This window comes from Citrus sinensis, chromosome 3 (assembly GCF_022201045.2).
Source record: "Citrus sinensis cultivar Valencia sweet orange chromosome 3, DVS_A1.0, whole genome shotgun sequence".
NCBI lineage: Eukaryota > Viridiplantae > Streptophyta > Magnoliopsida > Sapindales > Rutaceae > Citrus > Citrus sinensis.
In genome coordinates this window covers 43,534,137-43,555,701 of record NC_068558.1, presented here as the reverse complement: position 1 = coordinate 43,555,701, position 21,565 = coordinate 43,534,137, and the positions used below count along the sequence as shown (strand labels likewise).

Sequence of the window (21,565 nt, the reverse complement as noted above, 5' to 3'; positions counted from 1 at the left end):
TAAATATAACGGAGAATAGAGACATTTGGCCATTATTTCCAAAACGAAACTTCTACGCATAATAATTTACTAATATCACAGCCATCTCCGTATCGTCTCATCTTAATTTGCCATTGATTTACATCTTCCGTTCTTCGTCCACCTCTGCATATATGTTTCTTTTTTAATGGATGTATATTTTTGACTATGTCCATTGCCTCATGCTTTGCAAATAAGATTACAAAAGAGAGTCATGAAAAGGACTCATTTGAGTCGGTAATTTGGCACTCACTCATCATGTAGATACCAGGTTACGAGACCATAAACTCGTGCTCATCACCAAACAAACTCCATCTCTGCTCACTTCGGTAGAAATTAAGAAAAGCAATCTGCGATGTATTAGATTGAATATCTTCTTTCATTCACACTCGGATTGTGTCTACCTCTGAGGCCATAACTGTCTAATTATTTACTCTTCATGTTGCCTTCAATTAGGTCTCATGTCATAGTCTAATTCACCTAATATAGTTCTTGTATTGTACGGTGACCTAGGCTTGGATAGTTGGATGGGATTACCGCATTGGTATAGAAAATAAATAATTAAAGAATTTCTTAGATTTTTTTTTTTAAAGTTGTAAAGATTTTAGAAAAAGTTAGAAGACGTGCCTTGGTCATTAAGGAATAAGTTAAAAGGTTATTTATGGTAACATTTGTATTTTTGCTTGAAATCTAAATATGTATGGTTTTTTCTAAAGTTTAAATGGGTTTAAATGTAAATATATAAATGACATGTTTTTTTTTTAATAATTGAATATAAGCACCATTGTGTTTGTCTTAAAAAATTTTAAAAAAAATCTTAAACACGATTATATTGACATTTATAGCATTACAAATAAAAAAATTAGAATTTATAATTTAAGAAATAAATATATTTTATTAAGATATTTTTAAAATATAACATTTGCTTCTTATTCGTACCGTTTTAAATTAGGATAAAATTTATAAATTTTTTCTATTAAAATATAAATATTTGAAAATGAGACATAAGTTATAAAAAATAAAAAATATAATTTTTTAAAATTAATAAAATTTTAAATTTCATATATTTAACAAACAACCAAGTATTTTAAATGCTAAAGCAAGTAACAGTTAAAATACCAAACAAAAAAGAAAAAACCAAAAGAAGATGGGAAAAAAAATAAAAGAAAAGCAAAAGACAGGGGCCCAAAAGAATTGCTACTAAGACACACCACGGCAACCCTATAGAGTAAGGAAAGACTTCAATAAACAGCCGGCTAAAACGGCTACTTGTTCAAACAAAGTCACTCTCGCTCTAGCACTTAGGGAGAGAGGCAGTCACGACTGTCTTGCCCGTCAATCTCGAGACGCCACGTGGGAGGAGCAGGAGCCGTGGATCCCACGCTGACATGGCCGTGAACATCAAAGGGTTGTTTTTAGAGGGAAGAGAGAGACATTAATCCAAAGATTTGTCTTTAAGAAAGAAGGGAGAGTGGAAATTAGAAAGATATAGAGCGAGAAACAAGGCGCGGAGAGGCCGTCCAAAACAGCTGAAAGAAAAGAAAAAAAAAAGAAAAAAAATCGCTGATTTTCTCTGCAAAATCAATAATCATTTTTTTTCCTTTTCATTCTCAACCGAAGTCGCGTTGTTTTGTGTTAGCTCTCCTCTTTTCTAGGGCTTCATTAATCATCCGAACAAATAAGAAAAAAAATCGAAAATTCAAAATTAAAAAAAGAAAAAGAAAAAGAAAAACAGAGATCAGACGCAAAGGAATTCAACAAAATTAAGCTTACAGATCTTGCTACCGATCGATTCTTCAAATACATTTTCCAGCTGTATTTATTTGATATTTATTAACACTGACGTAATTTGAGTAATCTTGGCGGACGGTGATCGGTATGAGATCCTTCTAGATTTGTTCTAGAAGGCTAGGGATCTGGATACAAAAGAGGGATTTGGATTAATCGTCGGATGAGAGAAGAGGCGAATCATCATCTCTAGGTGGGAAAACGATGAAATGGGGATCGTTGCTTAAGGACATAAAAGAAAAGGTCGGTTTATCTCAATCTCCTTCAACTAGTGCCACTACTGCTGCCACTGCTTCTTCTTCTGCTGCTTATTCTTCCTCCTCTAATCTCGATAACAATGCCCCTTCGGCTCTACATGGCTTCGTTGCATCTTCTTCAAGGTAATTTTGATCCTTTCTATTTTTGTTAGTTAATTATTCTACTATAAGTAGTACATTTGTTTATTTTTATATTGATTTAATGTACCTCTGAAATTAATTAGGTTTGAGATTTAGATGTTTGGTCGTATTTTTGCATTTAAAGACTTTATGAACTATATTATAGCTAGAGGTGTTACTGATTGAGTATGATATATGGCTAGTTTTGTAAGATTGTCTTGTTGGTCTTTTGGATATAGCTCAAATGGTAATTTTGTGGGCTACGAGTCCCGGAAAATCAAGTAAAAAGTAATTTTTTCGCGAGCAAAAGAGGGCCGCAAAATATTAATGGTCCAAAATATTAGTGAATTAGAAAGGGAGTGTTGTGGTTGCGTTGTTTAGTTGGGATCCAGAGGCTTTGTTGAGTCTGCAGTGGACGTCTGTATTGACATTTTATCCTTTTGGAGATGTTTAAGTAATAATGCTAGGTGAGTCAGCACATTGGTCCGGGCCAATGTTTGTACATTCTGTGGATGATTTGACATAGATATAATTGTAATTTGGAGGGTGGCTTTAGTGGTTCAAATTCTTTCAGAAGTGTATTGCTGCTTTGTATGCTTGATAATGTGAATGAGCTTCTGCTGTAGGAACATTGTTGTCATAAATGAGCTATCCAGAGAGATAAGCATTCTGCATTGTATTCTCAAGACGTATGGAGAGTAAGAAAAAATGTTAGTTGAGTGTTAATCAGCACAAATAATACAAAAGCAGATCCTTTTGATAGCATTTAACTAGTTTACATACCAATATAAATTGCAAAATTAGCAAATCGACATTACACACAAATTTCAAATTATGAGGCAAATCCATAGCAAAACAACAAAAGCTTTTCTGGCGCTGTGCACACCAACTTTCCTACTAAGAATCAATTAATTAAAAATATAGCATAATATTATTTTCATAAACACTTCCATCTAAATAATATTGAACTAATTAAAAAAAAATTGTAGATATAGTGGGAGGAAAGAAGATAGAGGTGAACAGTTATATGAGAGAAATAGTTTGTTGGGGGATGTATGGTGGCAATAAGTTGAGGGACATCAAATTCTTCAGATCCTAGAGATAGAGGCTTCAGGAGGGCCAATTGTAAAATATGAAAGTGGAGGTGGCATGGAGTGAGAGAGAAGAAGAGGCTGGAAACAAGTGAACTCATGCTATGGTTTTTTGATCAATGATCTTTAACGCATTACATTTAAGTTCTATATTTCAGATCTTATAAAACAATTATTTATATTTAAAAAATAAAAACAACCGTTAGAAGGGAAATTGGAGCCGAAGAAGGATTCTTTTCTTTGCTCCATCCCCAGACCCACAAAGTATTAGGGCAGTTCCTTCATCCTTCAGGTCTTGCTTATCTCCGCTTATACTCCATGAGTGCTTACTGTTTCCTGAGGAAGGGTGAGAAATGCTTAGTGCTGTTGGTGTAGGTCAACTATCTCAGATGTGTCTGCTATCGGTATTAAATTTTGATATGGTTTTGAATGGATATGCTGTTTTTTCAGCATTTCTGATGACAGATTCTAATAAATTTTCTATACTTGGCTGACATAAATTTTCATTATGTCTTTCAAGGGATTTAAGGCAGAAAAGACCTATTTTGGGTTATCCACATTGATTTTATATTAGGGTTATTTTATTTCTGTCAGATTTAAGGTAATTCAGATATGTCTGTACACTCTTGCATGACCTTTTTCCCCTCATTTTCCTTTTCTTTTCTCTGTATTATAGCAGAGACAAACATGAACTGGAATTGGACTTCAAGAGATTTTGGGAAGAGTTCCGTTCATCTGGTTTGGAAAAGGTTCTTGCCTTATGGATTTTTTTCTAATTTATTTTGTGCTACTTAGGATGAAATTACACTTTGATAATTAGATTATCATTAGTGCTAATGTCTGACTTCATTGTGTGTGCAGGAGAAAGAAGCCGCCTTGAATTTCACAGTAGATGCTTTTTGTAGATTAGTAAAGCAGCATGCTAATGTAGCTCAATTAGTGACCATGTAAGAAGCATCTTTCCATTTCAGACAAGACCGTTTAAACAGAATTTTTTTTTTTTTTTGCAGAGTTGATATCAGATTGTCATTGCTATACTGTACGGCTTGCTTTGTACCCCCAAGTTATTTACTCTTTAAGTTTTTTTTTTTTTTGGATTAGTTGCCGCAACTCTTAATGTTCCTTCTAATGATTCGATCTTTATTTTAGAGTTTTATTTTATTTAGTATATAAATCTTGTACTAAGAAAACCTTTTTTTTTCCTGTCCAACTGCTATATGCTGCTTCCAATTGGAAAGATTCGCTGATTTTGAGATGGAGTATTATTCTTGCCTGCTCCACTGCATATTAGCAATGAAATAGTTGGGAAATTTTTTTTTACTCTCTGTACTTTCTCTAATTGTGGGCACATTGACTGATTTGACAGCTTTGATGATTCACAGGTTAGTTGAAACACATATATTCTCTTTTGTTGTGGGAAGAGCATTTGTTACTGATATCGAAAAGTTAAAAATGAGCAGCAAAACAAGATCTTTGGATGTAGAAAAAGTTTTAAGATACTTTTCAGAGGTCACCAATGTAAGGCTTTTGGATCTAAATCTTGTCCTTTTTCTTTCTCTTCTCCCCCTAATATTATTTGTTACTTGAAGTTATCATATGTACTTTTTTACAGGATGGCATTAGCCCTGGTTCAAATTTGTTAACCGCAGTAGAAATTCTTGTATCTGGGGTATGTTTTCATATTCTTTAATACCTTAATCGTCTTTCTTTGTAAGGCTGTACTTCAAGATAATTGTTGTGTATCATTAATTACTCTATTTTGAAATTATCTTGGTATTTGTTTTCTGTTATATCATTCATATTGCATTCAATATGATCTTCATGAAATTGTTTCATGGTGATGGAATTGTGTTTGCTTTAAGTGATGCAAAATTTAGTAACAATGGAATTATCTTGCCAATGAAGTTATAGCAGGTTCAATGGGAGAATTTGACTACCGAATATAAAAACTGCAGATAGATATGCACATGACTGAGCAGTCATGTAATTTGTTTGATTTTTTAATCATTTAAAAGCTACGGTTTTCTGATTATTATTATCATTTGCAGCCAATTGATAAACAATCTCTTCTTGATTCTGGGATATTGTGTTGTCTCATACATATTCTCAATGCCCTTCTGGGTCCTTACGAAGCTGATCAAAAACAACATGGTGCTAATTTTGAAGACTCATTGCTAGCTGAGAGAAACATTGTTGGTGACGTCGGGCAAGTCCAGCGGCTTGAGGTACTGTTAGTTGCATGACCCTTCTAATTAGTTTCATGTGCCCCAAACAATTTTATGCAATGTAGAGAAGTGTAGTTCTTACTCAGAATAATATTTTAAGTGGATTCGTTGTTGTTATTTTCCAGTATATATGACTTTTTTTTGTGCTTGCAAGCCTACTTGAAAATATGAATCTTGTCTATTCAAGTACTCTTGTCGCGAATGGGATATCTTCAAAGATATTCTTTCATCATTTGTTTAAAGCAACTTGTAAAGCATCTGTGGTTTTGTCTATTAGACCTGCAATGATACTGAAGGGAGGGTCTCTTATTCCTAGGAATAGGGTGCTCTAGCTGTTGCATCTCTCTATACTTTTATGAGTGAGGGTGGCAGAAGTTTTGGTGCCTGAATAAAAAAATGCGTTGTCTCTCATGATGATGTTAAATTATGGCACATTAATGATCTTACTCCAATCTCTTTATTTTAAAGCATTGGAGTGTCAAATGGTGCTCCTTGATTGAATAGCTCTTGGTATTACGTATTCCTGAATTCAACAATATGCAGACATATATTTTATTAAAATCATAGGACTGGTCTACCCTGAACTTTGGTTCAGGTTAATGGTATTTATTGTCATGTGGTAGCATATGTTTCTTCTAGTAAGTTGATGATATAATAACATCATTGTTGATCATAAGGACATAGAAAGTATTATATGTTCAGAGAAAGCTTGGAAAGTGCTACTGCCTGACTTCTGTTACCCAAAAGGTTTCATAACTAGAAACACTTGCTTAACCTGCTATTTATGCTCAAAATTTACATCTAGGTTGCTGATAAAGTGTAGTTTGTATTGACATGCAGCAAGAGATCTTTCAATGTTCTTTGACAATGATAATGTTGTTGAGCTTTATTTTTAATAAGAAATATTGTTTTTCTGACTTATGAAGTGGCTGGAATAAAGTAATTCTTTGGTTAAAAGAGTTATGTTGTGTTACTGCCACAAAGCCTTATTTTTTGGCATCTTACTGAACAATCCCTATGTGAGTTCCTATAGGGTTAATTCTTTTAGCACAAGGATGGACGTTGCTTCCATTCTTGAACTTAAAGAGACTGCCCGATGCGAATGTTTGTAATCATTCAGCAGTTAAGATTACAACTAATTAAAACCATACCTTTGGGTTAAATTTATTTACATCTCTATTTATGCAGGTAGAGGGCAGTGTTGTCCATATTATGAAAGCATTGTCAAGCCATCCTTTAGCCGCACAGAGTTTGATTGAGGATGATTCACTTCAGTTACTGTTTCAGATGGTTGCTAATGGTTCTTTGACTGTCTTCACTCGTTACAAGGAAGGTCTTGTTCCACTGCACACCATACAGCTTCACAGACATGCCATGCAGGTGATATAGCATGCTTGTATCTGCTATATATTTTTTGCAGTGAAATGCTTTATTCTTTATGGCCCACATAATAACATGCAAATAAGCTTTGGCGCCTGATAGTTGAGCTTTTGTTCCTTTCTGGTTGTTTTCTCCAGATACTGGGTCTTCTTTTGGTCAATGACAATGGAAGCACAGCGAGATATATTCGCAAACATCATCTGGTATGGCACTACTTAAATTATCAGAAGAATCTCTGATGATCCTTGGTTTACTCAAGTGAAACTACTATAGGAGACTGCCAGTATGTGCAATCAAGAGTCATGTAACTTTGTGGTGTTTCGTAGACCCTGCAAAAATGATTCCTAAGACCTGAACCGGCTATTGTGATGATTAATTTGAGTTCCTGTGCATTTGGGTTCGTACTTTGGATAAAGTTTGTTTTTACCCTGAAATGTCTTTTGTAGATTCAGGAAAACAGTCTGAGAAGACAATTTTGTTAGGACTTATAACATAGGAAAATTCTTGGAAATGAAGTAATTATTATAAGCAGTAATCTAGAGTAGTTATCTTGCCAGTTCTGTATTGTATAGTTTTGTAGGTTTTGTAGTTCCATTTATTGTTTGGTAGACCAAGTATTTTGGTCCTTTATGCCCTGAATCACTCATGAAATTGTAGACTGTTGCTTTAATAAGACGTCTCTTCAAGTTATATTGTACTTTTTTTTTTTTTGGAGATTTGTATGGCAACATTATGGATAATGTTTAAAACTAATATGATGAAGAATGTGAGGGCAATAGATGTGATGTATTGAGGAAAATGATAGTAGAATGTATTTATTTGGTCCATAACAGTTTAAGCAAATCAAACACGTTACATCATAACCGTCTGATATTCTAATCATCTTGTAATTAATTGAAAGGAAAGTATTTGTGCATCTGAATCGCCATTTGACCTTAATGAAGCAATTAACATAAGCATAAACATACCCTGCATATACTTCATCCTGAAAAGAGCAACAAACTGCATGGCCATTGCTGTTCTGCATACAATTGCTGTCCATGTTGTGATACAACATTTTTAACGGTAGCTATTTATATTCCTCAGTTAGTGAAAGGTTTAAGCTACTGTACGTGAACGGCTTTAAGGGTTGCCTCTAACTTCAAGGCAAGCACAAGATAAATTCCTTGAGGTGCAGCCAGTAGGCTAATGTCCTGAGGTCTTGCTTCAGCGTTTGAGTCACTAATGAAGCACACTTTTCATGCCCTATAGCATATATTTTACTTGAAATGTGAACATCCTTTGCTGATTGTGTTAAAGAATTATTACATTTTTTCCTCAATTTTAATTGTAGTCTCTGTCCATTTCTTTTGTTGATTAAGTTTCTCGAGGACATTTATTGACCTGGTTTACAATCCATTCATTGTCCTGCAAAATGTCTCACCTGGCGAATGCTGTTCCCACATGCAGATAAAAGTTCTTTTAATGGCTGTTAAAGATTTTAATCCAGATTGTGGTGATCCCGCCTACACCATTGGCATTGTAGACTTGTTACTTGAATGTGTGGAATTGTCATATAGACCTGGTAACCGGCTCATACTTTTTCCTTGTTGTGTAGTTTAAAAAAAATGAGTGATTTAAGAGAAGTTCTCATTGTTAGTTCCTCATTATAAGAAGCTTTTTCTTCTTAAATAAAAGTTATGGAATTTTGTTTTCTTACAGTTTTAAATTGTTTGTTGTTTTGTGTTATTTCTGATTTTATACAAATTTGGCTTGTAGAGGCTGGTGGTGTCAGGCTCAGAGAGGATATACATAATGCCCACGGTTATCATTTTCTTGTTCAGTTTGCTTTAGTCCTCTCCTCTGTGCCACAGAATCAGGCCATTGAATCTATTTATTCCAAGTCTCCTTCTGGAAAAGATTATGTTTCAGATGGTTCTCGTGCGTTACATTTTATAGGGAGACAGGATTCCATGGGAATGGACCCTTCACCACAACATCTTTCTCCCGCGCTGTCTAGGTTGCTCGATGTTCTTGTAAATCTAGCTCAAACTGGTCCACCGGAACATACAGGATCTTATGGAGCCAAGGGATCTAAATCTTCTAACACCAAGCCAAGTGGCCATAGCAGAAGTCGAACACCATCTGCCGATCAGTTTGGTGATGAAAATTGGGATCAGGGCAACAATAAAGTGAAGGACCTTGAAGCAATCCAAATGTTGCAAGATATTCTTCTCAAGGCAGATAGCAGAGAACTTCAGGCAGAGGTGTTAAATAGAATGTTCAAAATATTCTCTAGCCATATTGAAAATTATAAGTTATGTCAGCAATTACGAACGGTTCCACTTTTTATCCTAAATATGGCCGGTTTTCCTTCATCGTTGCAAGAGATAATCTTGAAAATTCTTGAATATGCTGTGACTGTTGTGAATTGTGTTCCCGAGCAAGAACTGCTGTCTCTTTGTTGCTTGCTACAGCAACCAATAACATCCGAGTTAAAGCAGACCATACTTGTTTTCTTTGTAAAACTCTTATCCTTTGACCAACAGTACAAGAAAGTCCTGCGGGAAGTTGGTGTGCTGGAAGTTCTGCTTGACGATTTGAAGCAGCATAAGTTTCTTTCGGGTCCAGAACAACATAGTGGTAACCCTACTCAGTTGGAGAGCAAATCCAGCTCAAGCAGCTTTAAGAAACACTTGGATAGTAAGGATGTTATTATTTCTTCACCCAAGCTTTTAGAATCTGGTTCTGCAAAGTTTCCCATTTTTGAAGTTGAGGATACAATTGCTGTTGCTTGGGATTGCTTGGTCTCTTTGGTGAAGAAAGCTGAGGCTAGTCAGGCATCATTTCGATCTGCCAACGGCGTGGCCACTGTTCTTCCCTTTTTGGTTTCTGATATCCATCGTCCTGGTGTCCTCAGAATAATATCATGTTTGATCTCTGAAGATGTCACGCAGGTATGTTGTTAATCACATTTTCCTTTTAAGTTTTAATTTGAATTGATCTCAGCTCAAAGAATTTTGTCTTTGCTCTTAGTAATATTTTATATGTATTTGATTTTTTAGTAGTATGCAACCTCAACCATTAACTTTGTTTGATATGGAGAATAATTGCATTTATGCATGCTGTGACGCGTTTGTAATTACAGATACTTTTTCTATTGTCTATTTTCGGTGTCTGTCTCATGCACTGTTTTATTGTTTCTTTTACCAGGCTCATCCAGATGAATTAGGTGCACTTGTTGAAATTCTAAAAAGTGGAATGGTTACAAGTGTTTTGGGCCATCAGTACAGGCTTCAAAGTGATGCAAAATGCGACACGATGGGCGCATTATGGCGCATATTGGGAATTAATAATTCAGCTCAAAGGGTTTTTGGTGAATTTACTGGTTTTTCTCTTCTGCTGACCATGCTTCACAGTTTCCAAGGTGATATGGAAGAGACAAATGAAGCTTCTTTAGTTGTTTACATGAAGGAGTTAACTTATTTATCGCGCCTGATGACGGCTGGAGTCTCTGGTAACACTGTTAATAGGATGAGGTTACATGCTATTATATCATCCCATACTTTTTATGATCTTCTATCTGAATCTGGCTTGTTATGTGTTGAGTGCGAAAAGCAAGTCATACAGTTATTGGTGGAGCTTGCTCTTGAGATTGTTCTTCCGCCTTTCTTGACATCGGAGATCAATGTATCATCATCTGATGTGACTGAAACCGAGTCATCTTGTTTTCTGTTAAACACACCATCTGGTTCATTTAATCCTGATAAGGAACGAGTGTACAATCCTGGGGCTGTCAAAGTTCTAATACAGTCACTGTTGCTTTTTACCCCAAAGGTGCAGTTGGAAGTTCTTAACCTCATTGATAAGCTAGCTCGTGCTGGCCCTTTCAATCAGGAAAACCTCACCTCTGTAGGTATGAAATTGATTTCCTTGAGCTTTTATGTGCTTTTCTAAATTGTTGACTAGCTTCCTTATGAGTTACTTTTGCTGATCTATTTAGGTTGTGTGGAACTTCTACTGGAGACAATTCACCCCTTTCTCTTTGGGTCATCTCCGCTACTTTCTTATGCTTTCAAGATTGTGGAAGTTCTTGGGGCATATAGGTAGGAATTTGTGCCATTCCAGAGATTAAAGAATCTTCTTTATCCATTTAATCATTTTTCTTTAACTTCTATTTTATTTGAAAATGAAATTGTAATTTTGTTGATAGGTTGTCTGCATCAGAACTTCGATTGCTTATTAGGTACATTGTGCAAATGAGACAGATGAATTCAGGCCATCTTATTGTGGAAATGATGGAGAGATTAATACTCATGGAAGATATGGCCTCAGAAGATGTTTCTCTAGCACCATTTGTAGAGATGGACATGAGCAAGATTGGGCATGCTTCTATTCAGGTTTCTCTAGGGGAAAGATCTTGGCCTCCTGCAGCTGGTTATTCCTTTGTTTGTTGGTTTCAGTTCCGAAATTTGTTGAAATCACAAGCAAAAGAAATGGAACCTTCCAGAGTTGGGAACTCTAAGAGAAAAGGTGGCTCCAGTGGGCAGCAATCTGAGCGGCAAATGCTCCGGTTATTTTCTGTTGGTGCAGCGAGTAACGAAAGCACGTACTATGCAGAACTTTTTCTACAAGAGGATGGTGTTTTAACCCTTTCAACCAGCAACTCTTGCTCTTTGTCATTTTCAGGATTAGATCTGGAAGAAGGCAGGTGGCATCACCTTGCCGTTGTTCATAGTAAACCGAATGCTCTGGCCGGTCTTTTCCAAGCTAGTGTTGCTTATGTGTATCTCAATGGAAAACTTAGACACACAGGGAAACTAGGATATTCTCCTTCTCCTTTTGGGAAACCTTTGCAAGTAACAATTGGGACTCAAGCTATTTGTGCAAGAGTTGGTGACTTGACATGGAAACTCCGCTCTTGCTATCTTTTCGAGGAGGTTCTCATGTCTGGTTGTATTTGTTTCATGTACATTCTTGGTCGAGGTTACAGAGGACTTTTCCAAGACTCTGATCTTCTCCGTTTTGTTCCTAACCATGCTTGTGGTGGTGGTAGTATGGCTATCCTAGATGCATTAGATGCTGAATTGAGTTTGGCTTCTAACACACAGAAGCTTGAAAGTGCTAGCAAGCAGGGGGATGCTAAGTCAGATGGTAGTGGGATTGTTTGGGATTTGGAGAGACTAGGAAACCTCTCTCTGCAGCTCTCCGGGAAGAAACTGATATTCGCATTTGATGGAACATGTACAGAGGCAATTAGAACCTCTGGGACATTTTCCATGCTCAATCTAGTTGATCCTATGTCAGCCGCTGCTTCTCCTATAGGGGGTGTGCATCTGTTTTCTTGAGACTTTTAAAGTTTGTGCAAAGTAGCTGAGTCTGATTCTTGCAAAAATTGTTTTTAATTTGTTTTCTCCTCTCATATTTGTCTGTTTCTTCCCCCCCCCCCCCCCCCCCCAGGTATACCACGTTTTGGACGCCTTCAAGGTGACATCTATATATGTAGGTTATGCTCGATTGGTGATATAATTCGTCCAGTTGGTGGGATGCCTGTTGTCCTTGCTCTTGTTGAGGCTGCTGAAACCAGGGATATGCTTCACATGGCCTTGACATTGCTTGCTTGTGCACTTCATCAAAGCCCTCAGAATGTGAGAGACATGCAAACATGCAGGGGTTACCATTTGCTCTCTCTCTTTTTGCGTCGTAGAATGTCATTATTTGACATGCAATCTCTTGAGATCTTTTTCCAAATTGCTGCATGTGAAGCTTCATTTTCTGAACCTAAGAAGCTGCAAGTTACTCGGAGCGCTTTGTCACCTGCCACAAGTACTCCAGAAACTAGCTTTGAGGATCTTAATTTGTCAAAATTTCGTGATGAAATTTCTTCTGTTGGATCTCATGGAGATATGGACGACTTTTCTGCTCCAAAGGATTCATTTAGTCATATTTCTGAGCTTGAAAATGCTGATATGCCAGTTGAAACATCTAATTGCATCGTTCTGTCAAATGCAGATATGGTTGAGCATGTCTTGTTGGACTGGACATTGTGGGTTACTGCCCCAGTTTCCATTCAAATTGCACTGCTGGGATTTCTTGAGCACCTAGTGTCCATGCACTGGTACAGGAATCATAACCTTACAGTTCTTCGCCGAATTAACCTTGTTCAACACCTACTAGTGACTCTGCAGCGGGGTGATGTCGAGGTCCCTGTTTTAGAGAAATTGGTTGTACTGCTAGGGGTCATCTTAGAAGATGGTTTTCTGGTCTCTGAACTTGAACATGTGGTTAGATTTGTGATAATGACATTTGATCCACCTGAACTGAAGCCACAACGTCAGATAATGCGAGAGTCCATGGGGAAACATGTTATCGTTAGAAATATGCTGTTGGAGATGCTTATTGATCTTCAAGTAACCATAAAATCGGAAGAGTTGCTGGAGCAGTGGCATAAGATTGTCTCATCCAAATTGATAACATATTTTCTTGAGGAAGCTGTTCATCCTACAAGCATGAGATGGATCATGACACTGCTTGGTGTGTCTCTTGCTTCTTCCCCCACATTTACCCTTAGGTTTCGCACAAGTGGAGGTTATCAATGTTTGGTGCGGGTACTTCCTAGTTTCTATGATTCCCCGGACATATATTATATATTGTTCTGTCTGTTATATGGCAAGCCTGTTTATCCAAGACTACCTGAAGTTCGCATGCTGGACTTTCATGCTCTGATGCCAAGTGATGGAAGTTATGTGGAGTTAAAGTTTGTAGAGCTGTTAGAATCTGTGATCGCTATGGCAAAATCCACTTTTGATAGGTTGAGCATTCAGTCAATGCTTGCCCACCAAACTGGAAATCTTTCTCAGGTTGGTGCTGGCCTTGTAGCAGAGCTTGTAGAGGAAAACACAGATATGGCTGGGGAGCTTCAGGGTGAAGCTCTGATGCACAAGACATATGCAGCGCGTTTAATGGGTGGGGAGGCTTCAGCTCCTGCTGCTGCAACCTCTGTCCTACGATTCATGGTTGACCTGGCAAAGATGTGCCCCCCTTTCTCTACTGTCTGCAGGCGGCCAGAAATTCTTGAAAGCTGTGTTGACCTTTATTTTTCTTGCATTAGGTTTGTGTTGAGAAACCTACTATTTGTGCTTCATATTCAAAACGTGTTTTTCCTTTTTCCCCCTAGAATTTTATAAACAATGTGGCCTAATTTTTACATGATTTTGAATTCTGCATCTTGTAGGGCTGGCTATGCAGTGAAAATGGCTAAAGCTCTCTCTGCTAAGACGGAAGAAAAGAATATGAATGATTGTGATGATACTAGTAGCTCTCAAAATACATTCTCTAGCTTGCCTCAAGAGCAGGAGCAGTCTGTGAAAACCTCTATTAGTGTTGGAAGCTTCCCCACAGGGCAGGTAAGTACAAGTTCTGATGATACGCCTGTAGCCTCAAATTATACTGGTGATGATAAAGCAGAGATGAAAGCAGATATGCCCCAGGAAGAATCAAATAAATCACTGCAAGAAGAAACCCAAGCTGTTCATCTCTTAGACAGTGACCAGGTTGACCAGGTCTCTGTGTCCTCAAGCACCAATGATATCAGCTTCCGCAATACTAAAGGTGTTATGGATCGACCAACTGATTCCCGGAGTTCCTCATCTTTTACATTGCTAGATTCTCCCATTTTATCTGAGAAATCTAATCCTAGAATTCCACTTTCAGCTGTTTCATCTCCAGTTGTTGCTTTGTCGTCTTGGCTAAATTCAAATCAAAATGAGTATAAAACTCCCTTGGTCGCCACTCCTTCCATGGAGTCTTCTGCATCTGCTGGTGAATTGGATTCATCTTCAGACTTGAAGTCTAGTTCTGAAGGAGCATCTGCTGCAAATACATTTTTTGCAGTTAGACCAAAAATTCTCCTTGAAATGGATGATTCTGGCTATGGTGGTGGTCCTTGTTCTGCTGGAGCAACTGCTGTTTTAGATTTTATGGCGGAAGTTCTTTCTGGTTTTATGACTGAGCAGATGAAAGCTGCACAGGTTGTAGAGAGCATACTGGAGATGGTTCCTTCGTGTATTGATGCTGAATCTGTGTTGGTTTTCCAGGGTTTGTGCCTTAGTAGACTGATGAACTTTCTTGAAAGGCGTCTGTTACGTGATGATGAGGAAGATGAGAAAAAGCTAGATAAAAGCCGATGGTCCTCAAATTTAGATGCATTCTGTTGGATGATAGTGGATCGTGTGTATATGGGTGCTTTTCCTCAACCGGCTGCTGTACTAAAAACATTAGAGTTCTTATTATCAATGTTACAATTGGCAAACAAAGATGGGCGAATTGAAGATGCATCTCCTGGAGGAAAGGGTCTCTTATCTATTGCGAGAGGAATCAAGCAACTTGATGCCTACATACATTCTATTTTAAAAAATACAAATAGAATGATACTGTATTGCTTCCTTCCTTCATTCTTGGCCGCCATTGGAGAAGAGGATCTGCTCTCAAGCTTGGGCTTGCTTATTGAACCTAAAAGGAAAGTATCCTCAGGCTCTTCACAAGAAGATTCAGGAGTTGATATTTATGCAGTTCTGCAGTTATTGGTTGCTCACAGACGAATTATATTCTGTCCTAGCAATCTTGATACTGATCTAAATTGCTGTCTTTGTGTAAATTTAATATCCCTTCTCCGTGATCAAAGGCGAAATGTGCAGAATGTGGCAATCGATTTAGTCAAGTACTTGCTGGTTCATCGCAGGGCTGCAGTGGAAGACTTGCTTTTCTCAAAACCAAATCAAGGACAACACCTGGATGTACTACATGGTGGTTTTGACAAATTGTTGACTGATAGTTTATCTTCTTTCCTTGAGTGGCTTCAGAACTCTGAACAGATGGTCAATAAAGTGTTGGAACAGTGTGCTGCCATTATGTGGGTACAGTATATTGCTGGCTCAGCAAAATTTCCTGGAGTAAGGATAAAAGGCTTGGAGGGGCGTCGTAGGAGGGAAATGGGAAGGAGATCCAAAGAAATTTCAAAATTAGATTTGAGACACTTGGAACAGGTAAATGAGCGTAGATATGCACTTGAATTAGTTCGTGATGAAATGTCTACTGAGCTAAGAGTTGTCCGTCAAGATAAGTATGGGTGGGTTCTTCATGCTGAAAGTGCATGGCAAACGCATCTCCAACAGCTTGTACATGAGCGTGGAATATTTCCAATGCGTAGACCTGCTGAGATGGAAAATCTTGTGTGGCAGCTTTGTCCTATTGAAGGTCCATACAGGATGCGCAAAAAGCTTGAACGATGCAAATTGAAAATTGATAGCATCCAAAATGTTCTTGACGGGAATTTGGATTTAGTAGAAGCAGAGCCAACAAAAGCAAGAAGTCAAGGTGCACCCAATGCATCTGACTCTGATTCTGAGTCATTCTTCCACAATTTGACTGACAGTGCCAAGCAGGAGTCTGCTGATGAAGAGCTGTATGATGAATCATTTTTGAAAGAATTAGATGATGTCAAAGATGTATCTTCTGTTAGGAATGGCTGGAATGATGACCGAGGTAGCAGTATAAATGAAGCAAGCCTTCACTCGGCCCTTGATTTTGGTGGCAAGTCAAGTTCAGCGTCTATTCCAATAACAGAGAGTGTACAAGAAAAATCTGACATAGGATCTCCAAGGCAATCTTCGTCTGTAAAAGTTGATGAAATTCAGGGTACAGATGATAAATCAGAGAAGGAACTGCTTGATAATGGTGAATATCTAATAAGACCATACCTGGAACCTCTTGAAAAAATACGATTCAGGTACAACTGTGAAAGGGTTGTAGGTCTTGATAAACATGATGGTATATTTCTGATAGGGGAGCTTTGTTTATATGTAATTGAGAACTTCTATATTGACGATTCTGGGCGTATTTGTGAGAAGGAATTCGAAGATGAACTTTCTGTTATTGACCAGGCTTTAGGTGTGAAAAAGGATGTTACTGGCAGTATGGATTTCCAGTCCAAGTCAACTTCATCTTGGAGGAGTACATCAAAGTCATTGGTTGGGGGAAGGGCTTGGGCTTACGGTGGTGGTGCCTGGGGGAAGGAAAAAGTTTGCAATAGTGGTAATTTACCTCACCCGTGGCATATGTGGAAGCTTGATAGTGTTCATGAGATTTTGAAGCGTGATTACCAGCTGCGTCCTGTTGCTGTTGAAATATTTAGCATGGATGGGTGTAATGATCTGCTAGTTTTCCACAAAAAAGAGAGAGAAGAAGTGTTCAAAAATCTGGTTGCCATGAATCTTCCGAGGAACAGCATGTATGAAGTCTTCTTCTTGTTGCCTATTTATGATTACCCTTTATTTTTTTCTTTTATGATAGCTCTTTTATTTGATACTATTGATATGATCTTGAGTCCATTTTCTCTGTTCAATTTTTGATCTTTCCATTGGTATGCCTCTGGACACAAACTGGTATATTTTGGAAAATGTCATGTGCATTTTGCAAAAATGATGTACGTGCATTGATTCAATTCTTTTCTGCCTAATTGCATAACTCTAGTTTTATAACGTGATTGCATTATCTTGAATGCATCATCTTTATGTCATGCCTTTCCTTTTTCTCCTTTTGGTGTGGGGGGCTGCTATCATGTTATTTTTGTTATTGTTTTTTTGAAGATTATTGCTGTTATTATTATTTTTGAAACAAAAAAATTGCTGCTTGTTATATGATTTTACAGTAATAATCTTCTTTTATGTTATTTTTGGCAAACTTATGCTCCACTGCTAACTTGTTCAGTTGCATTTCCTTTTATATTCTTTGGGTATGTTAGATTATTTACTTCATGGTTCTTGCTTGCAGGCTGGACACTACCATTTCAGGTTCAACTAAGCAGGAAAGCAATGAGGGAACCCGTCTTTTTAAAATAATGGCTAAATCCTTCTCCAAAAGGTGGCAAAATGGAGAAATTAGCAATTTCCAGTACCTTATGCATCTCAACACCTTAGCGGGACGTGGATACAGTGACCTCACCCAGTATCCAGTCTTTCCTTGGGTTCTTGCAGATTATGAAAGTGAAATTCTTGACCTGTCAAATTCCAAAACATTTCGTAAACTTGACAAACCAATGGGTTGTCAGACACCTGAGGGAGAAGATGAGTTTAAGAAAAGGTCAGCCATCATGGTTACTTCTTGTGTATTATACAGACGATATGGTTTTAACGATTATTGACAAATTCCTTATTATGGTATCTAGTGTAGCACATTTTGATTTAATTTTGTATTTATGTAATTTTGTATTTATGCAACATTGCCACCCCTCTCTTTTTTTTTTAATATGATTTTTTAATATTTTATTTTAGATATGAGAGTTGGGAAGATCCAGAGGTCCCAAAATTCCATTATGGTTCTCATTATTCTAGTGCTGGAATTGTCCTCTTTTATCTTCTTCGTTTGCCACCATTCAGTGCTGAGAATCAGAAGCTTCAGGGTGGTCAGTTTGATCATGCTGATCGCCTTTTTAATAGTGTTGGAGATACTTGGTTAAGTGCATCTGGAAAAGGCAACACATCTGATGTGAAGGAACTGATTCCAGAATTCTTCTACATGCCTGAGTTTTTGGAAAATAGATTCAACTTTGACTTGGGAGAGAAACAATCAGGGGAGAAGGTTTGTTGAGATTACAATTTTTCACTTTTTGACTAATTTCAGTTCCTTTGATGATTTACCACAGAATTTGTTGTATATGTATCATACAGAATGTACAATAATGTAATTATGTTTTGTCGGATTTTTTTAGGTTGGTGATGTCATCTTACCTCCTTGGGCCAAAGGCAGTGCTAGAGAGTTCATTAGGAAGCATAGGGAAGCACTGGAATGCAATTATGTTTCAGAAAATCTGCATCATTGGATAGACCTTATCTTTGGATATAAACAGAGAGGGAAGGTGGGTTACAGATTCTTTATGGTCATCATCTCTATTTAGTGAAAAGTCCAATTGTTAATAAGTATATTCTGACCTATCCTTCAATTCTTTTGTTTTAAAAATCAATTACTAATATTGCTTTTTTGAAAGTATTGGAGTTCATGAGAGGTCTGCAATATATTCTTTTAAAGCCAGTATTATCTTTCCTTGTGGAAGACCTCTCAGTTTCTACCAGATATTTCATTGGATTGTTGAGAAATAATAGAAAAAGAAAATTATGCGTCCAACTCTTTAACTGCATCTAGCAACCCCAAACTGTTTAATGATTGCTATTATTCCCTGTGTTCGATATGCAACTATGAGAAATTGTCGCCAAGAATTGGAAAACAATTTCATGCATGCTGATTATATGTTTTGCTTAGAAAGTTGTGTTCTTCAATAGCATGTGAGATTGAATTCTCTGCTCAGACCATATGCAATGCTTCTATAATTATTGCTACACTTTGAACTTAAGTTCTCCTTTTATTCTGTTTATAATTAGATTATTCTGTTGTTAAATTGACAGGCAGCTGAAGAAGCTGTAAATGTTTTCTATCACTACACATATGAGGGCAGCGTGGACATAGATTCAGTTACAGATCCCGCAATGAAGGCCTCCATCCTAGCACAGATAAATCATTTTGGGCAAACACCCAAGCAACTTTTCCTTAAACCGCATGTGAAAAGGCGGATTGACAGAAAGCTTCCTCTTCATCCTCTCAAGCATTCCGTCCATCTTGTTCCCCATGAAATACGTAAGAGTTCATCTTCCATAACCCAGATTGTTACATTCCATGAGAAAGTTCTTGTGGCAGGGGCAAATACATTGCTTAAACCTAGAACATATGCCAAATATGTTGCATGGGGTTTTCCAGATCGTAGCTTGAGATTTATCAGCTATGATCAAGATAGGCTACTCTCTACTCATGAGAATCTTCATGGGGGACACCAGATTCATTGTGCTGGTGTTAGTCATGATGGTCAGATTGTGGTGACTGGTGCTGATGATGGGTTAGTTTGTGTTTGGAGAATCAGCAAGGTTGGACCTCGTTTGTCAAGACGATTGCAATTGGAGAAGGCACTTTGTGCTCACACTGCCACAGTCACGTGTCTTCATGTTAGTCAGCCTTACATGCTTATTGCAAGTGGATCAGATGACCGCACTGTAATTATCTGGGATCTTAGCTCCTTGGGTTTTGTTAGGCAGCTTCCTGAGTTCCCTGCGCCAGTTTCAGCAATTTATGTGAATAATTTGACTGGGGAAATTGCAACAGCTGCTGGAATTTTGCTTGCAATTTGGAGCATCAATGGAGATTGCCTTGCTGTTATTAGCACATCTCAACTGCCATCTGATTCTATTCTCTCGGTGACCAGCTGTACATTTTCTGACTGGCTAGAAATGAACTGGTATGTGACAGGTCATCAGAGTGGGGCAGTCAAAGTTTGGAAAATGGTTCACTGCACTGAGCAAGAGACTGTCATCACCCAAAGCAAATCAAGCAGCAGCAACATTACAGGGGGCTTAAATTTGGGTGATAACGCACCTGAGTACAGGCTGGTCCTTCACAAGGTACTGAAGTTTCACAAGCATCCAGTTACTGCCCTTCACCTCACAAGTGACCTTAAGCAGTTACTGAGTGGGGATTCTGGCGGGCATTTGGTGTCTTGGACACTGCCAGATGAGAGTTTGAGAGCTTCGATCAATCAGGGGTAATGGCAACGAAAAGGTATTCTGGAATAATTTCAGCTCTTGGGACAGCTATTGACTACCAAAACCTAATATTGGTTGAGTCCTGGTGCATCGGGGGAAGGATCAAATGTGAATGTATTGTACTTGGAACATGGGAAAGGAAATCCAGGACAACTGGGCTGGCCTGGGATTAATAGGACAAGGTTGAGAAATTGTAACTCAGCAACGATTCTGATAAATGATGAAATTCTGACAAGCATGAGACATACCTCAGTGTGCATGACCCCTGGCTTGGAACTTCTGGTTGAGAATTGTTGGGGGTCATATTTTGTTGTATTCTGGGTGATTGATGGGAGATGTTTCTAATTTTGCATGAAGAAATCAGTCTTTTTTTTTTCCCCCAACCTTGCTCTTTAGATGTAAATAGACAAGTTACTAACAGTGTGTGATTAAGTTGTATAGCGGAAATATATGACATGAGTCAGCATTAGGAGAAATGATCTGTCATGTACGAACAAGCTTGGCTAAAATTCTTTTTGCATAGTGTAGTTGGGCAGACAATGCCCATTTTTGTGAAATTGCCTTTGTTTGTGCAAGCGCGGCTGTCTTTGCCAGATATTCTTCCAAAAACTGCTTCCTGAGTTTCTTCTTTTAAACCCAATTAAAAGTAAGTGGGCAATAATTTTTGCTTTATTAAAATTTTAGATGAGATGGTATGTGTTTGAGCTATTTTCTTGTGGGACTGAAATAGAAACATGTAAAGGCTAACAAAATTTTGGAAATTTCTGCAATATTTTGAAAAATATATAAAGTGAAGTACTGTGATATTGTTTTAATAAGTTAACTTTTGTATTTTTATTTAAAATGTTGGTATAAACATAAGCTATTTATATATTGAATTTTCTTTTAAAGTTTTATTCCATAATAAGATCATATCATTTTATTCTTTATTTATTGCATCAGGAATTATATATTAATTTTATTTATCGATGGCAATGCATTCACTCGTTGATTATATATGATATAAGTTGTTGGGTTTTGAGAAAATTTTTCTATTAGTTTCCAACACCAGTAATGACTTTCTG

At 37.5% G+C, this 21,565-nt stretch overlaps 1 protein-coding gene across 3 annotated transcripts; it reads left to right on the top strand.

The window, feature by feature from the left end:
• Positions 1-1,354: 1,354 nt before the first annotated feature.
• On the top strand, positions 1,355-21,058 carry LOC102618053 (protein SPIRRIG). 3 transcript variants are annotated; one of them, XM_006479577.4, is made up of 20 exons: positions 1,355-2,186; positions 3,951-4,023; positions 4,136-4,221; positions 4,657-4,792; positions 4,887-4,943; positions 5,323-5,499; positions 6,688-6,879; positions 7,017-7,082; positions 8,329-8,443; positions 8,638-9,815; positions 10,072-10,774; positions 10,862-10,964; positions 11,072-12,186; positions 12,319-13,969; positions 14,093-14,469; positions 14,572-17,146; positions 17,689-17,997; positions 18,189-18,495; positions 18,626-18,772; positions 19,317-21,058. In XM_006479577.4, the coding sequence occupies exons 1-20, from the start codon at positions 2,011-2,013 to the stop codon at positions 20,502-20,504; spliced, it is 10,731 nt and encodes a 3,576-aa protein (XP_006479640.2). In that variant the 5' UTR covers positions 1,355-2,010; the 3' UTR covers positions 20,505-21,058. The 3 variants fall into 3 exon arrangements, with proteins under 3 accessions (XP_006479640.2, XP_006479638.2, XP_006479639.2); XM_006479575.4 differs by having other exon boundaries at positions 14,093-17,146; XM_006479576.4 differs by having other exon boundaries at positions 1,356-2,186; positions 3,954-4,023; positions 14,093-17,146.
• Positions 21,059-21,565: the final 507 nt, after the last annotated feature.